General features: G+C 45.1%; 2 protein-coding genes across 2 annotated transcripts in view; both read left to right on the forward strand.

Moving 5' to 3' along the window:
• Positions 1-24,891, forward strand: part of LOC309620714 (uncharacterized protein) — a 42,702-nt gene that overhangs the window by 524 nt on the left and 17,287 nt on the right. The window contains exon 2 of the mRNA XM_082377580.1: positions 382-513. The gene's annotated coding sequence lies outside the window, so the exon portion shown is untranslated. The remainder of the gene's footprint in view (positions 1-381; positions 514-24,891) is intronic.
• LOC309620160 (uncharacterized protein) lies at positions 11,686-19,254 on the forward strand (the record flags this gene model as incomplete). Its single annotated transcript, XM_082376222.1, has 5 exons — positions 11,686-11,791; positions 11,930-12,305; positions 13,951-13,996; positions 18,085-18,757; positions 19,214-19,254. The coding sequence occupies 5 exons, from the start codon at positions 11,686-11,688 to the stop codon at positions 19,252-19,254; spliced, it is 1,242 nt and encodes a 413-aa protein (XP_082232348.1).

The raw sequence follows: 24,891 nt of genomic DNA on the forward strand, positions 1-24,891 counted from the left end.
TACTTGATGACCATGAGCATGTAGCCCCCAGGCGTACTGGAGCCTGAGGATTGATAATGTTGACCCCTGTGACAGCACCCTGTTACCTCACCATCAACCAATCAGAGAACTGTGCACCAGCTGATCACATACCCTGTGACACCCCCCTCCTTCACCTGGCTTTTAAAAAAAATGCTTTGCTGAAACGCTTCAGGGAGTTTGGGGGTTTTTTTGGGCATGAACCACCCATATCTCCTTGCATGGCCCTGCAATAAACCTTTCTCTGCTCCAAACTCTGACTTTCGGTAGTGTTTGGCCTCACTGTGCGTGGGGCAGACGAACTTGTATACGGTAACATACCTACTGGAATTTACTTGTCTTTATGTTTTTATTCCCTACTAGTCTGAACTCATGGAAGAAAGAAGCCCTGTTTGATTCACCAGAGAATTCGCAGTGCCTGACACTAAGTTGGCGCTCAACTATTGCTTCTTGAATGGTGAACAGACATTTTGGTTTGAGATGATAACAGGATATGTAAGTGAAAATTCTTTGTTGGGAGTTGGGAAGGGTGGAGAATGAAAGTTAAAGTAGGAGAGGAGAAAAAGCCTTCCTAAGTTCTCTCTATAATGGTTAGGTATTGTTCCTATTATTATAATAAATGTTGTTCTTTTAAATGTCCTTACCTGGTGTTATGTATCATTTTCTTCTTCCCTCTCTATTTCCGTGTCTATTTTATTTTCCTTTAATTTTTTTCAGTTTTATTGTATAATTGACAAAAATTATATTCAATGTGTACAACTTGCTTTTTAAAAAAAATTTATTTATTTATTTCTGGCTGCATTGGGTCTTCGTTGCTGCACGCGGGCTTTCTCTAGCTGCGTCGAGCAGGGGCTGCTCTTCATTGAGGTACGCGGGCTTCTTCTTGTGGTGGCTTCTCTTGTTGCGGAGCACGGGCTCTTGGCGCGTGGGCTTCAGTAGTCGCAGCACACAGGCTCAGTAGTTGTGGCTTAACGGGCTCTAGAGCACAGGCTCAGTAGTTGTGGCACACGGGGCTTAGTTGCTCCGCGGCATGTGGGATCTTCCCAGACCAGGGATCAAACTCGTGTCCCCTGCACTGGCAAGCGGATTCTCAACCACTGTGCCACCAGGGAAGCCCGAACTTGCTATTTTGATATATATTTACATTGTGAAATGATAGCCACAATCAAGCTAATTAACATATCTGGCACCTCACATAGTTGCCCCTCCCCCCCTTTTTGTGGTAAGAACACTTAAGATCTACCCTCTTAGCACATTTCAAGTATCAGTCCAGAAGTGTTAACTATGGTCATCGTGCTGTATATTAGATCTCCAGAACTTATTCATCTTGCCTAATTGAATCTTTGTGCCCTTTGACCGACATCTCCCCATTTTCCCCAAACCCCAACTCCTGGCAACCACCATGCTACTCTGTTCTTCTATGACTTTGAACTCTTTTAGATTACACATGTAAGTGAGATCACGCAGTATTTGTCTTTCTGTGTCTGGCTTATTTCACTTAGCATAATGTCCTCTGGGTTCAATTTCATTTCCTTTGGTTATATAGCCAGAAGGGAGACTGCTGGATCATAGGGTAGTTCTATTTTTAATTTTCTTGAGAAACCTTCATACTGTTTTCCATAATGATTGTATCAATTTACATTCCCACCAACAGTGTACATGGATTCCCTTTTCTCCATATCCTCACCAATAGTTGTTACCTCTTGTGTTTTTGATAATAGCCATTCTAACAGGTGTGAGGTGATATCTCATTGTGGTTTTGATTTGCATTTCCCTGATGATTAGTGATAGTGAGCACCTTTTCATATACCTGTTGGCCATTTGTATGTCTTCTTTTGAGAAATATCTATTCAGATCCTTTGCCCATTTTAAAATTAATTAATTATTAACTTTTATTGAAGTATAGTTGATGTACCTTTGCCCATTAAAAAAATTTTTTTTAAATTGCTATTTTATACTGGAGTATAGTTAGTTAACAGTGTTGTGTTAGTTTCAGGTGTACAGCAAAGTGATTCAGTTATACATATACATGTATCTACTCTTTTTCAAATTCTTTTCCCATTTAAGTTATTACAGAATACTGAGCAGAGTTCCCTGCCGCTATACAGTAGGACCTTGTTGGGCTATACAGTAGGTCCTTGTTGGTTATCTATTTTATTTTATTAAAAAAATTTTTTTTGATGTGGGCCATTTTTAAAGTCTTTATTGAATTTGTTAAATATTGCTTCCTTTTGAAAAATTAATTTATTTATGGCTGCATTGGGTCTTCATTGCTGCACGTGGGCCTTCTCTAGTTGTGATGAACGGAGGCCACTCTTTGTTGTGCTGCACAGGCCTCTCACTGCAGTGGCCTCTCTTTGTTGCAGAGCACGGGCTCTAGGTGTGCGGGCTTCAGTAGTTGTGGCACGTGGGCTCAGTAGTTGTGGCACACAGGCCTAGCTGCTCTGCGGCATGTGGGATCCTTCCGGACCAGAGCTTGAACCCATGTCCCCTGCATTGGCAGGCGGACTCTCAACCACTGCGCCACCAGGGAAGTCCCGGCTTCTGTTTTATGTTTTGGTTTTTGGCCGCAAAGCATGTGGGATCTTAGCTCCCTGACCAGGGATCAAACCTGCACCCCTTGCATCGGAAGGCAAAGTCTTAACCACTGGACCGCCAGGGAAGTCCCGGTTATCTTTTTTTTTTTTAATATTTATTTATTTATTATTTCTTTATTTATTTTGGCTGCGCTGGGTCTTAGTTGAGGCTGGCGGACTTCTTAGTTGCGGCGTGCATGTGGGATCTAGTTCCCTGAGCAGGGATCGAACCCAGGCCCCCTGCGTTGTGAGTGTGGAGTCTTACCCACTGGACCACCAGGGAAGTCCCCTGGTTATCTGTTTTAAATATAGCAATGTATACATGTCAATCCCAAACTCCCACTCTATCCCTCCACCCCCACCTTTGCCCATTTTTCAATTGCGTTATTTTGTGCTTTGTTGTCGTGTTTTGTTTTGTGTTTTGCTATTGAGTTGTTCGAGTTCCTTGTGTATTTTGGATATTAACCTCTTATCAGATACATGGTTTGCAAATATTTTCTCCCATTCCATAGGTTGCCATTTCACTCTGGCAATTGTTTCCTTTGCTGTGCAGAAAGCTTTTTAGTTTGATGCAGTCTTATTTGTCTATTTTTACTTTTGCTGTCTGTGCTTTTGGCATCATGACCAAAAAATCATTGCCATGACCAATGTCAAGAAACTTTTCCCATATGTTTTCTTATAGTTTTACTGTTTCAGGTTTTATGTTAATTAAAAAAAAAATTGGCACTTTCTCCTTACCCTGACTTCTTTTTCTTTTTTTTTTATTTTACTTTTTAACCTTTTTTACTGTATAATATTACATAAGTTACAGGTTTACAACATAGTGATTCACAATTTTTAAAGGTTATAGTACATTTATAGTTATTATAAAATATTGGCTATATTCCCTGTGTTGTACAATATATCCTTGTAGCTTATTTATTTTATACGTAATTGTTTGTACCTCTTAATCCCCTACCCCTATCTTGCCTCTCCCACCCTCTCTCTTCCCACTGGTAACCACTAGTTTGTTCTCTATATCTGTGAACAAATTTATCGGGGGCTGTTGATCCATACTTGGATGATACTGATGATGAGATGGACCCAGAAGTAGAAGAGCCTTATGAAAAGTTTTGTTTGTAATCAGAGAGTAAGCAAAAACAGTAAAATTAAATTTCAGCATATACGTTTTATAAAGCAGTTTAGGTTGTGGTGATTTAGCAGAACACAGGAAAGCAAGAAAATGTCACACTTCTACCAAATTAAGGATATTGAGTTATGTTACTAACGTATGCAACTTTAATTTTTTTTTCCAGGGTATGGGGTTGTCAGTTTTTTGTTTGTTTGTTTGTTTTTATTTTTTTTTTTTTTAAATTTTTTTTTTAATTTATTTTTGGCTGTGTTGGGTCTTCGTTTCTGTGCGAGGGCTTTCTCTAGTTGCAGCAAGCGGGGGCCACTCTTCATTGCGGTGCGTGGGCCTCTCACTATCGTGGCCTCTCTTGTTGCGGAGCACAGGCTCCAGACGCGCAGGCTCAGCAGTTGTGGCTCACGGGCCCAGCTGCTCCGCGGCATGTGGGATCCTCCCAGGCCAGGGTTCGAACCCGTGTCCCCTGCATTTGCAGGCAGATTCTCAACCACTGCGCCACCAGGGAAGCCCGCAACTTTAATTTTGTTTAACACTCTCTGCCAAAGTAAACTTTATTCCCTAAAATTTAAAATGTATATATATGTATATATATAATAGTTTATTGTGTACAGTTAATTCCATTGTTTTGGCTGCAATAAAATCAATTTTGAAATAAATGAAACGTTAAAAGTAAATTTTGCCAGCTGGTTAGAAGTTTATCCTTTAAATTCTATTGATACTTTTCTTGAGGGAAACAGTCTTAGCCTAGAAATACATATTACTGCAAAATGCAGCATCCTTCTTAAGATATGAATATTATAGCTTTCATTTGGTTTTACATTTAGTGTTTCATTTGGTTTTACATTTAGTGTCTCTTCTCAGTGACTTGAGTTTCAAATATGAATCACGATCATGGATATCTTTAGCAGTGAAGTCTTAGAATATATCTTTAATGACTGATTATCCAGATGATATTTGATACCAAGGGCTTTCAAAACGGGGTTAAAAGAAAAGACCTAGACTCTGTAATGGCCTATATGGGAAAAGAATCTAAAAAAAGAGTGAATATATATATATATATATATATATATATATATATATATATATGATTCACTTTGCTGTTCACCCAAAACTAACACAACATTGTAAATCAACTATACTCCAATAAAAATTTAAAAAAGACAACAACTTAGAACACCCAACTAAACAACCAAGATTCTTCACTGAGGATTTATTGCAATTTTAGAATTGTTCATTTTTTTCACCTAACCTCATTACCCTAAAGCCTATAACAGGGACTTCCCTGATGGTGCAGTGGTTAAGAATCCGCCTGCCAATGCAGGGGACACAGGTTCGATCTCTGGTCTGGGAAGATCCCACATGCCATGGAGCAACTAAGCCCATGCACCACAACTACTGAGCCTGCGCTCTAGAGCCCACGAGCCACAACTACTGAGCCCACGTGCCACAACTTCTGAAGCCTGCATGCCACAACTACTGAAGCCTGCATGCCACAACTACTGAAGCCTGCACACCTAGAGCCCGTGCTCTGCAACAAGAGAAGCCACCACAATGAGAAGCCGGCGCACTGCAATGAAGAGTAGCCCCCGCTCGCACAACTAGAGAAAGCCCGCACCCAGCAACGAAGACCCAATGCAACCAAAAATAAATAAATAAATAAATAAATAAAATAAATTTATTTTATTTTTTTAAACATCTTTATTGGAGTATAATTGCTTTACAATGGTGTGTTAGTTTCTGGTTTATAACAAAGTGAATCAGTTATACATATACATATGTCCCCATATCTCTTCCCTCTTGCGTCTCCCTCCCTCCCAGCCTCCCTATCCGACAGCTCTAGGTGGTCACAAAGCACCGAGCTGATCTCCCTGTGCTGTGCGGCTGCTTCCCACTAGCTAGCTATTTTATGTTTGGTAGTGTATATATGTCCATGCCACTCTCTCACTTTGTCCCAGCTTACCCTTCCCTCTCCCAGTGTCCTCAAGTCCATTCTCTAGTAGGTCGGTGTCTTTATTCCCGTCTTGCCCCTAGGTTCATTTTTTTTTTTTTTAGATTCCATATATATGTGTTAGCATACGGTATTTATTTTTCTCTTTCTGACTTACTTCACTGTGTATGACAGACTCTAGGTCCATCCACCTCACTACAAATAACTCAATTTCATTTCTTTTTACGGCTGAGTAATATTCCATGTATATATGTGCCACATCTTCTTTATCCATTCATCTGTTTATGGACACTTAGGTTGCTTCCATGTCCTGGCTATTGTAAATAGAGCTGCAGTGAACATTTTGGTACATGGCTCTTTTTGAATTATGGTTTAAATTATTAAAAAAATAAAGCCTATAACAGTATTCTGCTTTATTTATATGACTTTACCACTTTTGTTTTATAGCATGAGTTGCATTGACTTTTCTACTAGAGAATTTTACTAGATCTTTGTCACTCAAGTTTTCATCTGTTTTATTATTGATACACCTTGAGAATCACTTCTCTAATACTTTACTATAATGTGGTACCACCTCAGCCCTATTTTAGTAATATTTTTACCTAATATCAAAAATCTTTTTCCAATTAACTAAAAGTAAAACTTATGTACAAAAGGACTGCTTGTAAATATGCATGTAAATAGTTCTGTTAATAACATAACAAACTTTTACATTTGGAACATCTTTGCTAATACAGTTAGCTTTCAGTTTGTTCAGTCTGGATTAAAATTAGAATCTGAGGGGGCTTCCCTTGGCGGCGCAGTGGTTAGGGATCCGCCTGCTAATGCAGGGGACGTGGGTTCGAGCCCTGGTCCGGGAAGATCCCACATGCTGGAGAGCAAATAAGCCCGTGTGCCACAACTACTGAGCCTGTGCTCTAGAGCCCGTGAGCCACAAGTACTGAGCCCATGTGCCATAACTAGTGAAGCCCGTGTGCCTAGAGCCCGTGCTCCACAACAAGAGAAGCCACTGCAATGAGAAGCCCGCGCACTGCAACGAAGAGGAGACCCTGCTCACCGCAACTAGAGAAAGCCCGTGCGCGGCAACGAAGAGCCAATGCAGCTAAAAATAAATAAATAAAATAAATTTATTTAAAAAAACCCAAACTGAATCACTTTTATTGCCACATACAACCACCAGCAGTAGTATATATCCAGGGCTGTCTTTAATTTCCTCCTCCCCTTTCTAAGGCTGGGATTACATATGCAAATGTCCCCCCCCCCTCGAGTTTTCCTTTTACTTTATCAGTGTAGACACAGAAAAACTTATATCCTAAAAAAACCAACTGTAAGAAGTCATTTTTGAGGCAATCAGGGAATTCGGAATACAAGTGACTGGGTGATGGCACCAAGGGATTATTATTACCATTCAGGTGCCTGGATGGCACTGTGGTTATGTAGGAAAAAAAGTCTGTATTTTTTAGAAAGTGTATACACATGAAGATATAGGGATGAAAATACATGTTGTGTTGAGTTTCTTTTAAATTAGCACAGCAAGAAGAGGAGAGTGAGTGGGGAGGGGAGGAGTAGAAAAAGACAGAAGGAAGGGAGGGAACAAAAGAGAGATGGAGGAAAAAAAACAGGATAGATGAAGCAAGTTTAGCAAAATCCTGATATTGAATCTGGATGATGATTTCTATGGGGGTTCATTATTGCATTACTGTATTCTTTCTACTTTTGTGTATGTTTGAAAATTTCATGATAAATGGTATTTAAAAAATAAAAAGCCAAATCCCTTAGCACAAATGACAATAATAAAAATCACCCCTTATATTTTTACTCAGTTAAAATTAATAAAGTATCATCTTTCCATACTTCATTCTCGCTTCACAAGAATTCTGTAAATAGCAAGACATACAAACAACCTGAGTGTCCATTGATGGATGAATGGATAAAGAAGATCGGGTGTACATATACAATGGGATATTGTTCAGTCACGAGAAAGAAGGAAATCCTGCCACAACATGGATGAATCTAGAGGGCATTATGCTAAGTGAAATGTAGACAGAGACTAAGAAATAAAAAAAAAGAAAAAAGAAAAGTATTTTGTAAGATGATTATTTTAGCTAGTAGTAGTAGTAATAATAGTCACCCTATTTTACAATTGGGAAACTGAAGCTCAGAGAGATGTCAGGCATGCTCAGTGTCACGTGACAAGAACATGGGGCCAAAGTTCTTGCTATGAGAAGGGAACTAGAAGAACAGTGCTGTGCGCTGAAACCAGATTCAGGTGTTCCAACTCTAAAGCCTGGCATCTTTACTCAAAACTGTGGTCTTCTGTGCTTTGGGAGGAGATAGTTAGTGCCATCATGTACCCCCTTGATTATCTGATGAAAGGTGCACACACTCTTAAAATTTACATTCATGTTCAAAAAGACTCACGATCTCCCCAATGGCCAACCATGGCCTCCAAGTCAGGAACCCCATGTCTGGTCGATGTACCCCACTCCAACAACTGCAATGAACTGAGCAGGGTGCCACATTAGAGACTCTCCCCCTCTACTCCACATCCTAAGATACCACTTTCATTATCACTGCCCCCTGACCAAAACCATTACAGTTATCCATGCCCAGATGCTGGCATTCTGACTCCTTCCATAACTTTGACCTCAATCCACCTTTTAAACTTTACTTCTCACCCACTACAGTGTTATCTTCAGGTTCTCCCTCCAATTCCCTCTCAAGGCCACACTTTGCATGCACTTGACTGGCCACCCTGGCTGTGTTGGGGTTCCCTGAGACAAGCTTGCACTCATCCCTCCTGGGGCTGCTCATCTACCTTTTTTTATTTTTTAAGTATAGTTGATTTACACCATGCTACTTCTTTTAACTGGGATTTCCAGCACAACCTGCACAGCATCTGGCAGTGTCTGATCCATCCTGTGAGGTACAAACAACACCCTACCCACAAAAACCAAACCTGCTTCTACCACGGGCTGCTAAGTACAAAGTCTTTTCAAAGATTTGAATCCTGGCCCTACCTTTGGGCTGTGTAACCTTAGGAAAGTCACTGGACCTCTCTGAGCCTCCATTTCTTCCATTAGGAACTAAAGAGAGTGATGGCCCCCTCCTCAGGGGAGGGCTATAAGATTGATTAGCCAGGCCCTGGTGCACATTGAGCACCCACATGGTGTCACCAGCATGAGCAAGCACAGCTGTGTGCCACTCCACAGACTCTCATATCCACTCAGGAGCGGGGCGACACTCCGTGTCCAGCATCTTCAGTCACAGTGCAGGCCCCTGTGCAGACTGACTGCAGTCAGTCCCGACCCCTTAACTAGCATCAGCTAAAGTTATCTGAGCCCTCACCGTGGGCCTTACTTGTATTCCTTCATGTAAATTTCACAACACGGTACAGCAGGTACCATCATGATCCCCATCCTACAGATGTGGTACCTGAAGCTCTAAGAGGTCAGCTACCTTGCCCAGGGTCACAGAGTAAGTAAGGTGTGGGGCTTGGAGGTGTGCGTCCATACTGTGGGTCCTCCTACTCCTAGGTGGGCCAGTTTGCCTCCCCAGATTGTGAGAACCTCCAGCACAATGGCCAGGTTGGCTTTCACAGGCCTTCCCACATTGCTGTCCTGTACATGCAGCAGCCAACATAGGCTTATTGCCTGAAGCACATATAGGTACAAGAAGACATGGCAGGGACATTATTTTCACAAGAAAATATCCTCTCTTCATTGCCAACACTCAGATGATAACCATCTTTATCTTCTCTCCTGGGCCCTCATGAAAAATAATTGCTAAAAAGATGGAAGGAAATGGGAGGCAACATGGTATGGTCACTTATAAAGATTTTAAAAATTATCTCCATTAATCCTCACAACAACCCCAAGAATTAGGTACTGTTGTTATCTCGATTTTGGAGATAAGGAAACTAAGGCTAAGGGAGAATAAGTAACTCAGGTTAGCCAGGTAGCAAGTGGGGAGAAAGCAAGGTTTCTGATGTCAGTAGTTTGGCTCCAGGAAGTGCTATCCTGAGAAGGTAATATCTTGGTCAAAGACAGAGGCCGTCAGATTGCAATCTCTTACCATCTTTTTGAGAGTGAATTGGCCAACCAAACATTTTTTTAAAATTTATTTTTTGGCTGCGTTGGGTCTTTGTTGCTGCACATGGGCTTTCTCTAGTTGTGGTGAGCAGGGTCTACTCTTTGTTGTGGTGCGCGGGCTTCTCATTGCGGTGGCTTCTCTTGTTGCGGAGCACAGGCTCTAGGCACGTGGGCTTCAGTAGTTGTGGCACGTCGGCTCAGTAGTTGTGGCTCATGGGCTCTAGAGCGCAGGCTCAGTAGTTGTGGCACACGGGCTTAGTTGCTCCACAGCATGTGGGATCTTCCCGGACTAGGGATCGAACACGTGTCCCCTGCATTGGCAGGCAGATTCTCAACCACTGCACCACCAGGGAAGTCCCCAACCAAACATTTTAGCTGTTTTCTTACCCATTCTCTGGGAGCATGAGGCAGGGGGTAGTTATCTATTAGGCATAGTACATGAGGTGACTAGGGTCCATGATACATTTGGGGCCCATGAACGTAGTTTAATTTCTGATATAAAATAGGGTTAATGAGAATGGTGGTCGTGCAGGTAAAATTAAGATACTTCACATACATTGTCAAGCATAGGGTCCACTGTTAGAAGCTAGTCTTAATATTTAGAATATTAACACATCCTGAAGCATCCACAAAACACTCCTTGCAGGAAGAATCTCAGGGCCCTCAATCTGGCCTGGATCTCTGTATTTGACAATAAATAAATTTTATTTATTCCGCAGAAAGAGCTCAGGAAGATATTTCTAGAAAAGGGAGGTTTAGAGGAAAAGGGGAGGAGGCAGCAGCAGGAAAGGGAGGAATTCGACCAGGTCCACAGCACTCGCCCAGCAAAGGGAACGAGTAGGTTTTTGAAGAAGGTCTATAGTCAGACGCAGCGCAGAAGTTGCATTATCCACAGTCAAAACCAGGACGAAGAGGAGCCCTTGCACTTTATGCATTCTCAGATGCTCTAAGCACTGTGCAGGTTTCAACTTCTGCAATCTGATGTGGATTCATTACTAAGAATCTACTGGCCATGGACTTTCTTAAGGGGTGTGCTAGGTTGGTTTTTACCCCTGTAGTACATCTGAGCACCCCGCATGCTCATAAAACCCAAGCTCCTGTTCCCGGAGACCCTGGGGGAGTATGGTGGACTCTGACTTTAGCCTCATTGCAAACATTCAGAGCAAGCAAACTCCTAGCTAATAATACGGTTGACCCTTCAACTACACGACTTTTGAACTTGCAAGTCCACTTAAACACAGGTTTTTTTTTTAATTTCAATAAATATACAGGCGGCCCTCCATATCCATGGGTTTCGCATCAGCAGATGCGGCGGGCCGACTATGGGACTTGAGCATCCGCCGATTTTGGTATCCGCGGCGGGTCCTGGAACCAATCCCCCGCGGATACCAAGGGTCGACCGTATTACTTTGATTACTGTTCCCTTCTTGGTACTGGCTGCTGGATATGGAGGGCTCGGTCAAGAGATAGTCCCCAGACGCTTCTCTAAGGTCTATGGAGCCTGGGTGAGGTCTCTCTCGTACCCTCCACAAATCGGGCACAGCCCCTTGGTCTGGGAAGACGCCCGACCCAGTGCGGAGTACTTAGTCAGCTAGGTTGCAACCTGGGACCCGGCGTTCTGCTCTCACGCATGCTCCCTACCAGCGCCCGGGCGGCGCGCAACATCCCCCGCCCCCCCGCCAGCGCCCCCTAGACGGCGGAGGCCCTGCCGCATGCGCACATCAGCCAACCCAACCCCCAGCAGGCTGTGGTAAACCCACAGAGAGCGTTATTCCAGACTCCCTGAGAGCTGACCAGACGCCAGAGGAGCCTTAGCGGTGCCGGGTTGTGGGCCACCGCTCTAGCCTTGAGTCGTGAGCCGGGGGTCTCAGGAGATTCAGCGCAGCCTCCGCTGAAGCTCACAGCCTCCTCGACAGCAGTCGGGACATGGAGCGTCAGCCGCAGAGCAGCCACGATGCCTATGACGACGTGGATGCAGCCGTCGCCGGCTTCCTCAAGCTGGGGGTCGACGGGGAGCGGGAAGAAGCGCACGGTCAGTGGCGGGCGGGGCACTCGCTTTAGCCGATCCCAGGGAGGGGCGAACGGCAGGACCCCACTCGGACGCAGCCCCTCCCCAGAGCCGGGCTCCCTCGACGGCCTGATCTTTCTCTTTGGGTTTCCTCCCTTGCAGAGGTGAAGCCCGCGGAGATCTCGCTTCCCGGAGAGGGGGGAGAGGAGCAGAAGGCTCAGTCCGAACCCGAGCTGGGAGCAGCCGCGGAAGGGAAAGAGGCGGGAGACGAAGGAGAAGGAAAGGAAGGCTGCGATGTCAGCGTCGGAGCCGCCGGCCCCGCGGACGGCGAAAGCCGCGAGGCCGAGGCCGAGGCTGAGGCTAGCGGCGGCGAAGGCGGAGAGCAGGGCGGCGAGGAGCAGCCCCCGCGGGCCGCCGTCGAGGGTCCCGAGGCCGCAGAGGGGCAGCAGCAGGTCCCCCACGCCAGGTTCACGCGGGTGCAGCTGCAGGACCTGGAGCGCGTTTTCCAGCGTACTCAGTACCCCAACGAGCGCACGCGGTAAGCGGGCGTCTCGGGCGGCGCGGGCTGCCGCGCGGGTGGCGGGCGGCGCTCGCGCGGGTCCCTCTCCTCGGCTCCGGACCTGAAAGCCCCGGGGCCTGGCGGCGGCCCGGCCCTTCCGGCGCACTCGGGGCCTAGGACGGGGGCGGGGGCTCTGCCTGGTGGGAATCGAGGTCGATATTTCCGTGCGGTGTTTGAATAAGTCATGTCGGGGAGCTTTGTCGGCCGCCGGTTAACATAAATAATGAGTCGCCTGAGGCGTGGTAGAGCAAATGCAGAGTTGGAGTCTACTTTTATCTGAAGTTTTGACCATCAGTTATTCATGGATTATATTTGCATTGATATTTGTATTTTAAAATAGTGGTTTTGAAAATTATTTATCTTGACTAGTGATTTTTCTGCATTCCCTTAAATTTTGCTCTTGTGAGAAAACTGTCTCTAAAGCAAGTCTCAAGCTACAGATTACAGAATAGTGTACTAGGTCCGCGCTGGGGAGTTGGTAATAAAAAAAATTTTTTTTAATTAATTAATTAATTTATTTATTTATTTTAGGCTGCATTGGGTCTTCGTTGCTGTGCACGGGCTTTCTTTAGTTGTGGCGAGCGGGGGCTACTCTTTGCTGCGGTGCGCGGGCTTCTCATTGTGGTGGCTTCTCTTGTTGTGGAGCTCGGGCTCTAGGCACGCGGGCTTAGTTGCTCTGTGGCATGTGGGATCTTCCCCGACCAGGGCTCGAACCCATGTGCCCTGCATTGGCTGGAGGATTTTTAACCACTGCGCCACCAGGGAAGCCCTAAAAATTTTTTTAAAATAAGCTCAACCAGCGAATGAACAGCATTTTGTGCCGTCCTTTCGTACCTACTAGGACATACTCCAACCTGTTCATCACTGATAGATTGATCCAGCAAGCGAGCTATTTTAAGGTCTAATTTTTTTTAATTTATAATTTTTTTTGTGATTTCCTTCCTCATTCTAAATAAACATTTCCTTTTTTTAAAAATTTTATTTATTTATTTATTTGTGGCTGCGTTGGGTCTCCGTTTCTGCGCGAGGGCCCTCTCCAGCCATGGCAAGCGGGGGCCACCCCTCATCGCGGCGCGCGGGTCCCTCACCACCGCGGCCCCTCCCGCTGTGGAGCACAGGCTCCAGACGCACAGGCCCAGGAATTGCGGCCCACGGGCCCAGCCACTCCGCGGCATGTGGGATCCTCCCAGACCAGGGCCTGAACCCCCGCCCCCCACACCGGCAGGCAGACCCTCAACCACTGCGCCACCAGGGAAGCCCTAAGGTCTAATTTAATCATAAAATGGGCAAGAGCAATGATTGAAAGTTGGTAAAGATATTTTGTCAGAGATTTTTATTCATTTTTGAAGATGGTAGCACTAAAAGAAACTGGATTAGAATTTCATGTGTTTTTGGGAACTGTGCCTCCTTTACTAATGAGACTTGGCTTTCCTTAAACGCTTTGTCAACTTATTTTCACTGTATAACCTGAAAATGTGTGAGTTTTCGTACTGCAGAAATTGGTTCTTAAAATAAATCACTGGCATTTTCCAGAAAAGAAATTTTTTAAAGGATGAAATAGCATCCTATATTCAGCTTCATCCACAACCCCCAATGCTGAACACTTCCAATTTTCTCCCCTCAGACAGGAGCTTACAAGGCGCATGGGTGTGACTGAAGCCAAAGTGAAGGTCAGTAAACCTGAAAAAAGCACCTTGGCAGGGCAGCCATTCTAAAACCTGCTTTGGGACTTGGACACCTTTGTCCTGGGCATTCTCACGTCGGTTTCTTTTTGTAGCCGTTTCCATGTTTGGGAAATAAGGTTTGAACTTTGGGCTCTCAGTTGGAGGTAAATGGGATAAGTAAACCCCAGGTTTTGGAAATTGCCCATAACCAGAAGATTTTGATTTCCTAAAGGAAAAAAAAACTACCATAGTATACTATTCCTTGTATATAAAGGTGAATATATATATGTATATATATATACCTTTGTATAAACTATACCTATATAAAGTTATATATTATATGTCACTGAATTCTACACACACACTCACACACACAAGTTGAATTCCTTCTAACACTGGTATCCTTTAGGTACCACTTTTGTGTGGAGTCACACTGAGGTTAAGTCTGAAGTGGCAATTATTCAAATTAATGCACCAAGGAGTCCAATTATATTAAATTATTTAAAACCAAGCGTAAGTTCTTTGCATAAGGAGTGAATACGTAAGTACTTGGGCATTGGAGTGAGGGGATAATTCACACTCAGAACACAACAGAGGAGCACCTGATGCACGTTTAGTCAAGCTGACGCTGACGGGGAGGGGAGAGCGTAGAGCCCAAGTCTGCTCCTCCCGCAGCTGTTCTTTTGTTATCTTTTCCACAGAGAGTGGTTTCTTGCTTTCAGAACAAAATAAGATGCTCTCAGAACTTTTGTTAGCGAAGAAAATACTTTTAGGACTTTAGAATTGTTTAGAACTTTTGTAAAACACCATTTTGTCAGCTGATGAGGGAGGCACTTGAATGTCGAACACTTTCCAGAGGCGAGGGCCCGGGCTGGGTGGCACAGCTCACAGGCTTTGGGTCCCCGAGCTGTCCCACTGGAGGCAGCTCGCTGCCTAGGGCAGGGCTTGAGCTGCTGCCAGTGTGCTGAGGGGCAGGTCTGACTTCCTTGCCCTGACGCCCGGGGTGCCCTTCTTCTCCAGCACCCACTCAGGGCTCTTCCTCGCCACCCCCGCCTCACAATCCTGCACGGGACCGTGTGCAGGAGACACAGCTGGGGGCTGAGGGCTGGAGCGGCCTGGCTGGCGCCCAGGTCAGTCCAGGCAGGGAAAACGGTGAGCTTCCCCGCAACTGAGGTGGCCTCAGCTGCCCTTCTACAGCAGCCGCCATGCCTGGACCCCGTTCCTGGTGACATCCACTGGGACCAGGCAGTTGTCTCTAGGAGGGCAGGAGGTGAGAGGCCCCCTCACTGGTGGGTGCCTGTACGGTAGGTGATCACTTGTTGGGAGTGCATACGTCCTTGCCTGGGGACAACCTAGGCCAGGATCAGCCCATGAGAGCCTGGCAGTGTCCTGGGAAAGAAAGCCAGAGGCCCCGTGCCCAGTGCTGCCACATAAGGCCCAGCCTGGTGTAGACCAAGTAGGGGCTCCCAGCAACTACAAATGTCTGAGGTAGGAAAACAAGGCTGCCCAGCTCATGGCAGCCCCGACAGGGATCCCCCAGGGCTGATCTGGGCTTCCAGCCCAAGGGCTGAGGAGAAGAGGTCCCCCCCACTCACACACACACACCCAGCCCCATGGGAGAGAGGCCCTCTCCTGCTGGAGTTTCTAAGTGTTTGGTAAAGTAGTGGAGAGAGTGGCAGCCCTAAATCCTCATTTTCTGGAATTCTTTGATATGCCAGCCTGAAAGCGTTGCTAACATAGTAGGTTTTGCATTATAGTGGAGGTGGGAGGGTGAGTTGCAACCTTTGAAATATGTCTAAAGCACAAAACAAACTAAAACAATAATTTCAAACAAAGTTCCACCGCCCTGAGAAAGGTGGAAGGTAGGCAAGTGTTATACAGAGTGGAACCTACGCCGTGAGGATTCCTCACACATTCAAATTTTTGAGACTACCAAATGCATTCATGAATAGTCTCTTGAGGAATTTCTAACACCTGAGGCTTTTCTTCCTTTTCGTGGTACTGTTGCGAAGAGATGGGGTGTGTGGAATTTGCTGGTAGTAGAGGATGACTCTTAGTTCAGGCAGGATTCTTACCCGTGGTAAGGTGAAATACCGTTGCTCTTCCAGTGATGACTAGTTTGTGAGTCAAAGGATCAGGAGTGATTATTTGAGACTATAGAAAAGCCTAAGTTATACCAAAGGAGTATTTGGGGGCAAAAAGAAGAAGAAAAGAAAGAAAGAGAGAAAAAGAAGAATCAGGATGGGTTCACTAGCTTTGCTGCAGAGAGCGTGTGTGAGGGCAGTGATGGACACGGACTGCAGAGCTGGTGGTGGGGTCTGGAAAGCAGTGCTGGCAGCCTAAGGCCACGGGCTGGGCTCACAGTCAGGTCTGGCCAGGGCTTGGGAGGCCCAGGCCTCTGCTTTCTCAAGCAGGCAAAGCAAGCTCAGAGGAAAAGAAAAACTGACGTTTTCGCGGCTTGCTTCTCCTGGGTTTACGTAGTAGTCTCTTAATGGAGTTCTGAAGGGAAAAAGAGCAGCAAGAAACAAATGAAGAAAAAGGGAGAATGTTTTCATCTATTTCCAAACTCTACAGCATGAATGTCCCAAAGAAACATTTAATGGACACCCTCCCTTGTTTTGCAAAGACAGTACGAGTTGTTTTATGAAACCAGTATTGGAAGTATGGAAGTAGTGTCAGCCTGAACCTCAGATAGCCAGCTTTGCATATTGCTTATATTTATGCAGATTTGACCATTGGTACACTCGAACCCCCCAAAATGAGCTCTATTACACTGGCTTTTTTTGACCACATATTCATGCAGCAGAAGGACCCAAATACTAAGATGGGAGAGGGAAAATGGGGCGACAGAGAACGGAGGCCCTTGGTCTCATGTAAAATTTGCCAAGTGGAAACTTCCAAAAATACTAAATGTGACATAATTCCATGAACTGATTTGCTGAGGGAGCAGTGGAGTCCACAGGACAGGCTTTACTTTCAGTTGTTAATAGTTGGCAGATATTTAGGGGGGAGCCATTTTGTGACCCCTCACTCACGTGGTTGTCGGCTGTCTTCCTAAAATGCAGGTTGCACCCTCTTGCCTTAAGCATAAGGAACAGGATGGGGATCTCCTGGTTGATTAGCAGCTCCTAGAGGGCGCAACCGTGCTGGGCACCAGAGGCTCTGGTCCAAGGTCCTGCAACTGTAGCCAGAGCAGAGTGAGCTGACCTGGTCCTGAGCCCAGGAAGGTTTGGAGGGTGGGGCAGGGTGGAGAGTGCAGAATTGACAGTGGTGACAATGGTATGCCTCTTTCCCCCCAAACTCTTGTCTGGGCAAAGATTTTAAGAGCTTTAGTAAATTTGGGCCGAGTTAGTCTAAACATTCATTACCCCTATAGTCGGATATTAAGGCAGTGTCCAGGGCTTTAGCTCTGCCGGTGTCCAGCAAGACAAGCCACAAAGTCCCTGGGCCCCCCATGACCAAACCTCCCTCACAATACCATCTCCATCTTTTTAACCATCCCAAGGTTCCAGAGGATGAATGACCCTTTTGAGTCATCCTTGAGGAAAGCTTTTGTTTAAAGATCCAACCCACTCCTATTGATTATTTACTGTAACCAAAGATGGGTTTTTCAAAATGGGGACCATTCCCCTCAGTATGATTTTAAAAGGCACCCACTTTTTCCTATGCTCAACTTCCCCCATAACTAAGGTGACACCTGCCCAATGAGTAGGGATTAGTGGCAGCTGGAGCTGATGGTCAGTTGTCAGGACGCAGACCTACCAGGCATAGTAATAGCAGCAGGGACAGAGTGCAGTTGGTCAGCTCCACCTGCATCTAAGAGTGGGGGAAATAATAGTAAAGGTGGGAGGGGAGAGACAAAGCCATATGCCAATCCAGAGCCTGGCACATAGTCGGTGCTCGCTCTTGGGGGGGAGGGGGGCTGAAGGGAGCGCCCTCAGCTACATATCCTAAGATATTTTAGCAAGAAGGAAACAGCTTCTCCTGATGCAGTTTAAAATCTTCAAGGCACCGAGAGCTCCCTGCTGCGATTTTTCACGTCTGACATGAAATGCTCAATATACTAATCAATCCCTTTTTCTCTCTGCTTGAAGGGTTGGTTTAAGAATAGAAGGGCCAAATGGAGGAGAAATCAGAGGGCACTAATGTTCAGAAACGTGCCCCCCGGGCCCCCCAGGCCCCCCAGGCCCCCCGGGCCCCCGGCCCCCCCTGTTGCCGTCTGTTTGTGTGAACCCTGCTTTGACATCCTGCTTCAGGAGCTGAATTGGATCTGCGTTCTTCTGGAGCCACTGCCGCCGGGGCTCCCCGGGCTGCCCATGCCGCCCATGCAGCCCGGGCTGCCCATGCCGCCCATGCGGCCCGGGCTGCCCATGCCGCCCATGCGGCCCGGGCTGCCCATGCCGCCCATGCGGCCCGGGCTGCCCATGCCGCCCATGCGGCCCGGGCAGCCCATGCCGCCCATGTGGCCCGGGCAGCCCATGTGGCCCATGCCGCCCAGACCACCCAGGCAGCCCATGCCACCCCTGCAGCCCATGCGGCCCATGCCACCCCTGCAGCCCATGTGGCCCATGCCACCCATGCTGCCCGTGCCACCCGTGCTGCCCATGTGGCCCGTGCCCCCCATGCCGCCCATGCGACCCATGCCTCCCATGCCGCCCGTGTGGCCCGTGCTGCCCGTGCCACCCATGCCACCCATGCCGCCCATGCCGCCCTTTCCTCCTATGCTGTTGCCTCCTCCGCCCTGGCTTCTTCCACCCTTGCTTCCCTGTAGGTGCCCTCATGCATCACGGCCTGGTCCCTTATCATCGGTGGTCCTTTGGTAGCCCCCATTTCGTCTTGAATGGTGTCTGTGACAGGTTTTTTCAAAGTGCCTTTGAGCCAGATTCAAATTCTGCCTACCTCGCCACCAAGAGCAGTTCCCCAAATGCCTGCCAAGTGTATTAAATAGAAGTAGAGTCATTGACCCACTGTTTCAGGCCATGTTTTTGTACTTTCAATAAAGTTGTGAATTCTCTGCATATTTGTTCTCTGTGTCACATGGGGTTAGTAAATTTGATGGAAGTTGCTAAGCCAGCACCATTCAGACCGAATGCCCAGGAGGCCTCCTTTCATGCAGTAACAGCCCTGAGTCACCATCATAGGCCATGCACATCTCAGAAGTTTCCCAGGTGCCCATGAGGGGTTTACACAGACCCACCTGTTCTCTTCCACCCTCTCCCCCAGCACCCATGCTCCCCGCACCCTGCCCCATTGGGACCACCTAGATGTGCAAGACGGGTGGTGTGGAGTCTCGAATGGGAGAACAGTGTGTTTCAAAGCAGGCCTGAGGCCCATTCATGGTGACCAGCTCAGGTACAAGGAGGACTCCAAGGGACACTTCTGCAGTGACTACTCAGAGGGCTTTATGGAGGAGAGGGAGCAGGGCATCATCTGGTTCTCTCCCAGTTCTGTTCACCGCCTTCCCTGTTGTGGAGGGCACATGGGGATAGAAACCACGCTAGCGGAGGGGGAGGGGCCTACCTCTGCGAAGGTAACGCAAGAGGAGACTGTCTAGGCCCGCGTGCGGCTCTTCTCACCCCCTCTCCCCCACCCCCAGACGCAGAAAGCATAGCATAGCTCCTTCCCCAGCTCAGAGCTGACGGATGATGTGGCCTTCAAGTGTATTTTGTCACCTTCAACATCCTTGGGAGAACCCTGGTTCCAGCTAATTCAACACTGAAAGGGAGCCTCTTGGTTGAGTGTTGCCTGAAGCCAGGAGGTGGTGGTCCCTGAGCACTGATCCAGGATAATCACTTTATTTAAAAGAAGCAGGTAGGGCTTCCCTGGTGGCGCAGTGGTTAAGAGTCTGCCTGCGGGAAGATCCCACGTGCCGCAGAGCAACTAAGCCCGTGCGCCACAACTACTGAGCCTGTGTGCCACAACTACTGAAGCCCGCACACCTAGAGCCCGTGCTCCACCACAAGAGCAGCCACTGCAAGGAGAAGCGCCGCAACTACAGAAAGCCCACACACAGCCACAAAGACCCAACACAGCCAAAAATAAAATAAATTCATTTTAAAAACAAAAATAAATAAGAGCAGCAGGTAGACCTTACCTTTGTTCATGCTGCCTTCTTCAAATGGAACTGCCAGGTAGAAAACACACATGCACACACACAGATACTACACAGATTTGCACCCTATATCACATATCTGTGATAGAAACACAAACATACCCAGAAAATACCCGGAACACAAGCAGAATTGGCTTGTGTTATTAAAATAACCCTTGTGAAATTTATCTTGTGGCCTGTTGTCCTTGCCTTCGGTTATTTCAGGCTCGATGCTGAGAAAGAACGTGGCTCCTTGTCCACCTTGGTCTTGGGGAGGGGGAGGGACTTATGCGGAACTGAAGCAGTGTCCATGCTGCATCGCCAGTTTATTTACACAGGCACACAGGCACACACAACCTTTCTTGTTGGTAGGATGACCCCAGCCTGAGGAAGAGTTTTGCTGACGGACCAAAAACTGTTTCCATGGCTAGTCAGGTTTGGGCGGTAGCACTGCAGAGGGTTCTTGGAACCTGGACACCTGAGATCTTCTCTGAGATCGGAATCGCCTCCTTCTTACGCAGTAGCAATGGTTTCAGCATCTTGTCTCCGGATGGAGAAAACATAGCCTTTCTTTGAAGTTCCCCAAGCCCAGCAAAGCCGCAGGCTCCACGCTTAGCCACCACTCTTGCTCCCATTCTAACCTCAGTCCCGAGACCTGAATGGCCTCAGCCATCAGCTGTCGAGGCTTCAGCCCAGGCTCCCGAAACCAATCATACATCTCCTGCTCAAGGTGTCACTCTCAAGAGCTGTCCTGGGCACCATCTTCCCTTCTGACTCCAGGATACTTCTGTGCAAATGGCCATTTTTGAAACTGCCTCTTGGTATGTTCCTTGATGGAGGTCTTGCTATTCTTTTCCCTTGTGCATTTTAATAGTCAGGTGCTAGAGGGAAACTGGCCATTTTCATTTATTTATTTTATTTGGGTGGGATAATGACATCTTTATTTTGGACTACCTCGTAAAGAAATGTAGCATTTCCTTCCTCCCCCCAGTTTTATTGAGCTATAATTGACATACAACACTGTATAAGTTTAAGGTGTACAGTATAATGATGTGACTTACACACATCATGAGATTATTAGCACAAGTTTAGTGAACATCCATCATCTCATATAGATACATGAATAAATAGAAAAAAAGTTTTGTGTGTGATGAGAACTCTCAGGATTTACTCTCTTAACTTTCATATGTAACATACAGTTGTGTTCATTATATTTATCGTGTTGTACATTACATCCCCAGTACTTATTTGTCTTATAACTGGAAGTTTGTATCATTTGATTGCCTTCATCCATTCCCCCACCCCACCACAAATCTGATCTCTTTTTCTATGAGTTTGTGTGTTTGTTTTTCAAGTATAATTGACCTACAACACTCAGTTAGTTCCTGTTACATAGGAACATAGTGATTGGGTATTTCTATATATTTCAAAATGATTTCCACGAGAAGTCTAGTTATGAGATGTCACCAAAGATATCATATAGGTATTGATTATATTCCCCACACTGTACATTTCATACCTGTGACTCATTTATTTTGCAAGTGGAAATTTGTACCTCTTAATTTCCCTCACCTATTTCTTTCCTTCTTCCACCCCCCTCCCCTCTGGCAACCACATGTTTGTTCTCTGTATCTGTGACTTTGTTTCTGTCTTGTAATGTTTACTCACTTGTTTTTTTTTTCAGATTCCACACATAAGTGAAATCATACAGTGTTTGTTGTCCTCTGTCTGACTTATTTCACGTACCATAGTACCCTCTAGGTCCATCCACGTTGTCACAAGTGGTGATATTTCATTCTTTTTTATGGCAGAGTAATACTCCATTGTATATATATACAACTTCTTTATTCATCTATTGATGGGCACTTAGGTTGCTTCCATATATTGGCTAATGTAAATAATGATGCAATGAACATACAGATGTATATATATTTTCTAATTAGTGTTTTTGTTTTCTTTGGATAAATACCAAGGAGTGGATCATACGGTAGTTCTATTTTTAGTTTTTTGAGAAATCTCCATACTGTTTTCCATAGTGGCTGTATCAATTTACATTCCCACCAACAGTGCACGAGGGTTCCTTTTTCTCCACATCCTCACCAACACTTGTTATCTGTTGTCTTTTTGATAAAAGCCATTCTGACAGGAGTGAGGTGATATCTCATTGTGGTTTTGATTTGCATATCCTTGATGATTAGTGATGCTGAGCATCTTTTAATGTTCCTGTTGGCCATTTGTATGTCTTCTTTGGAAAAATGTCTATTCAGACCCCCAGCCCATTTTTAAATCAGGTTGTTTGTTTTCTTGATGTTGAGTTGTGGCAGTTCTTTGTATATTTTGAATATTAACCCTTTATCAGGTATTTGTTTGCAAGTATCTTCTCCCATTCAGTAGGTGGCCTTTTCGTTTTGTTGACAGTTTCCTTCACTGTGCAAAAGCTTTTTAGTTTGATGTAGTCCCATTTGTTTAGTTTTGCTTTTGTTTCCCTTGCCTGAGGAGAAATATCCAAAAACTATTACTAAGACCAATGTGAAAGAGACTACTGCCTATATTTTCTTCTAGAAGTTTGATGGTTTCAGGTCTTACATTGAAGTCTTTAATCCATTTTGAATTGATTTTTGTGCATGGTGTGAGAGTAGTACAATTTGATGCTTTTGCATGTAGCTGTCCAGTTTTCCCAACACCATTTACTGAAGAGACTGTTTTTTGCCCATTGTATGTTCTTGACTTCTTTGTCATAGGTTAATTGCTCATTTAAGTGTGGGTTCATTTCTGAGCCCTATGTTCTGTTCCATTGATCTACGTGTCTGTTTTTATGCCAGTACTGTACTGTTTTGATGACTGTAGCTTTGTAGTATACTTTGAAATCAGGGCGCATGATACCTCCAGCTTTGTTCTTTCTCGCGGTCATTTTGGCTATTTGGGGCCTTTTGTGTTTCCATGCAAATTTTAGAATTATTTGTTCTAGTTCTGTGATAATCCCATTGGTATTTTGATAGGGATTGCATTGAATCTGTAGACTGCCTTTCTTTTATAATGCAAAACAGATTTATCGGCATGCACAACTATGAGGATTAAGATCCAAGATGAAAAGGAAAGAATACTTCTGTCAAACAGAAAAGAAGATCAAGATTCTTAAGTAGCTGACTTTGGGACCTGCTGGGTGGGAAGACTTGCTGTGTTGCCTTCAGATGTTGTCTCTTTACCTGATGCTTCAGATGCTTTAGCAGCCTTTTCAAGCTGTCCTTCACTCTGGGCTACCTTTTCTAAGTCCTTCTGATAGTTAAGCTGGTATTCCAGATAGCTTATGTTCCTGGTCTGTTCATCCAGGAACTTTTTCATGAAGCATGAGAGATTGGTTTCTTTATTTTTAGAAGCCAAGGCCTTCAGGTGTTGCAGGAGGTTGTTTAATGCGTTCTCCAACTGCGGAGCAGACTCTACGGCTTGTTTGCCAGTTCCCTTGTGTCGTATGGCCATTTTAACAATATTATAAGTTTCTGCTTATTTAGGCTATACTTAAACCAGTTGGACAGGTACTTTTGAGCTAATGGATCCTGGTCTGCTGTGAAGAAGTAAACAATATAGAACCAATATACAGAGGTTATCTTTGGCTCACTTGTATTACACCATAAAGAATCATGTAACGTTATGCTATATATAGAAATAGATTATAGCTAGTTAGGAGAAATAATAGTATCATTTTAATTCCTAACAGAAATCATGCGTTATAGGTACTTGTTCGATGATTAAATCTTGAGTACAAGCAGCCACCTGTCCAAATCTGTTTTGGCAACTTACAAAGTGATAGCTTAGATTTGTTTTGTGGCCCACTATCTACAAAGTGTATTCTAGAAGCTGAATTAGCTTTTTTAATTACATAATTAATTCATCAGTACATCTTATTTCAAAGGTTTTGATAATACACAGTAAAACCCAAAAGTTCCTCTTCTCCAAACCCCAACACCCAGAACAGGCAGAGGCAAGCCTGCAATTCTACCCTTGGTTTTTCTGCTCCCTTACTGATTTAAGCAAATGAGTGTTTTGTTTTGGTTTGGTTTCATTTTCTGGCCACACCGTGCAGCTTGTGGGATCTTAGTTTCCCAACCAGGGATTGAACCAGGGCCCCTGGCAGTGAAAGCGCCGAGTCCTAACCACTGGACCCCCAGGGAATTCCCAGCAAATGGCTTTAAACACCTGAGACTCAATTTCCTCATCTGTGGGATGAAAAAAATTAGTTTCTATCTCACGTTGGCTATTTTATAAAAAGGACTTGACTTTATTGTTCTCTGACTCACTGAAGGTACTTTATATAATGATCCAGGTGATTATCGCTTGACCCTAGTCTCCTGGGTGTAGGGTACAGTTCTTTCATTTAAAGTGACATGTTTTATGTTATCAGAAAATGAAAAATTATACATCCATATTATTCTTTTAACATTAGTGATTATAAAATCAAGTCCAGTTTATTGACCTAGTAGGAGAAATCTGAGATTTGAAAGCACTTTCTTCTCTTCCTTTTAGAATGATTTGGTTTGGTTTTGTTTTAAACTTAAATATTTTATTATACTTTTTACATCTGTAAATTTGTAAATCCCCAGGGCCCCCTTCAGTTCTTTTGTCACCTATAAATCTTAACATATAATAGCACATAGAGAAAAAAAGAATGAGGTACTAACACCTCCTACAATGTGGATGAACCTCAAAAACATTATGCCAAGTGAAAGAAGCTGGCACAAAAGGTTACATATTGTATGAGTCCATGAATATTAAATATCCAGAGTAGGCAAATCCAGAGACAGAAAGCAGATTA

Source organism: Balaenoptera borealis (genome assembly GCF_965194805.1).
Source record: "Balaenoptera borealis genome assembly, chromosome: X".
Taxonomy (NCBI): domain Eukaryota; kingdom Metazoa; phylum Chordata; class Mammalia; order Artiodactyla; family Balaenopteridae; genus Balaenoptera; species Balaenoptera borealis.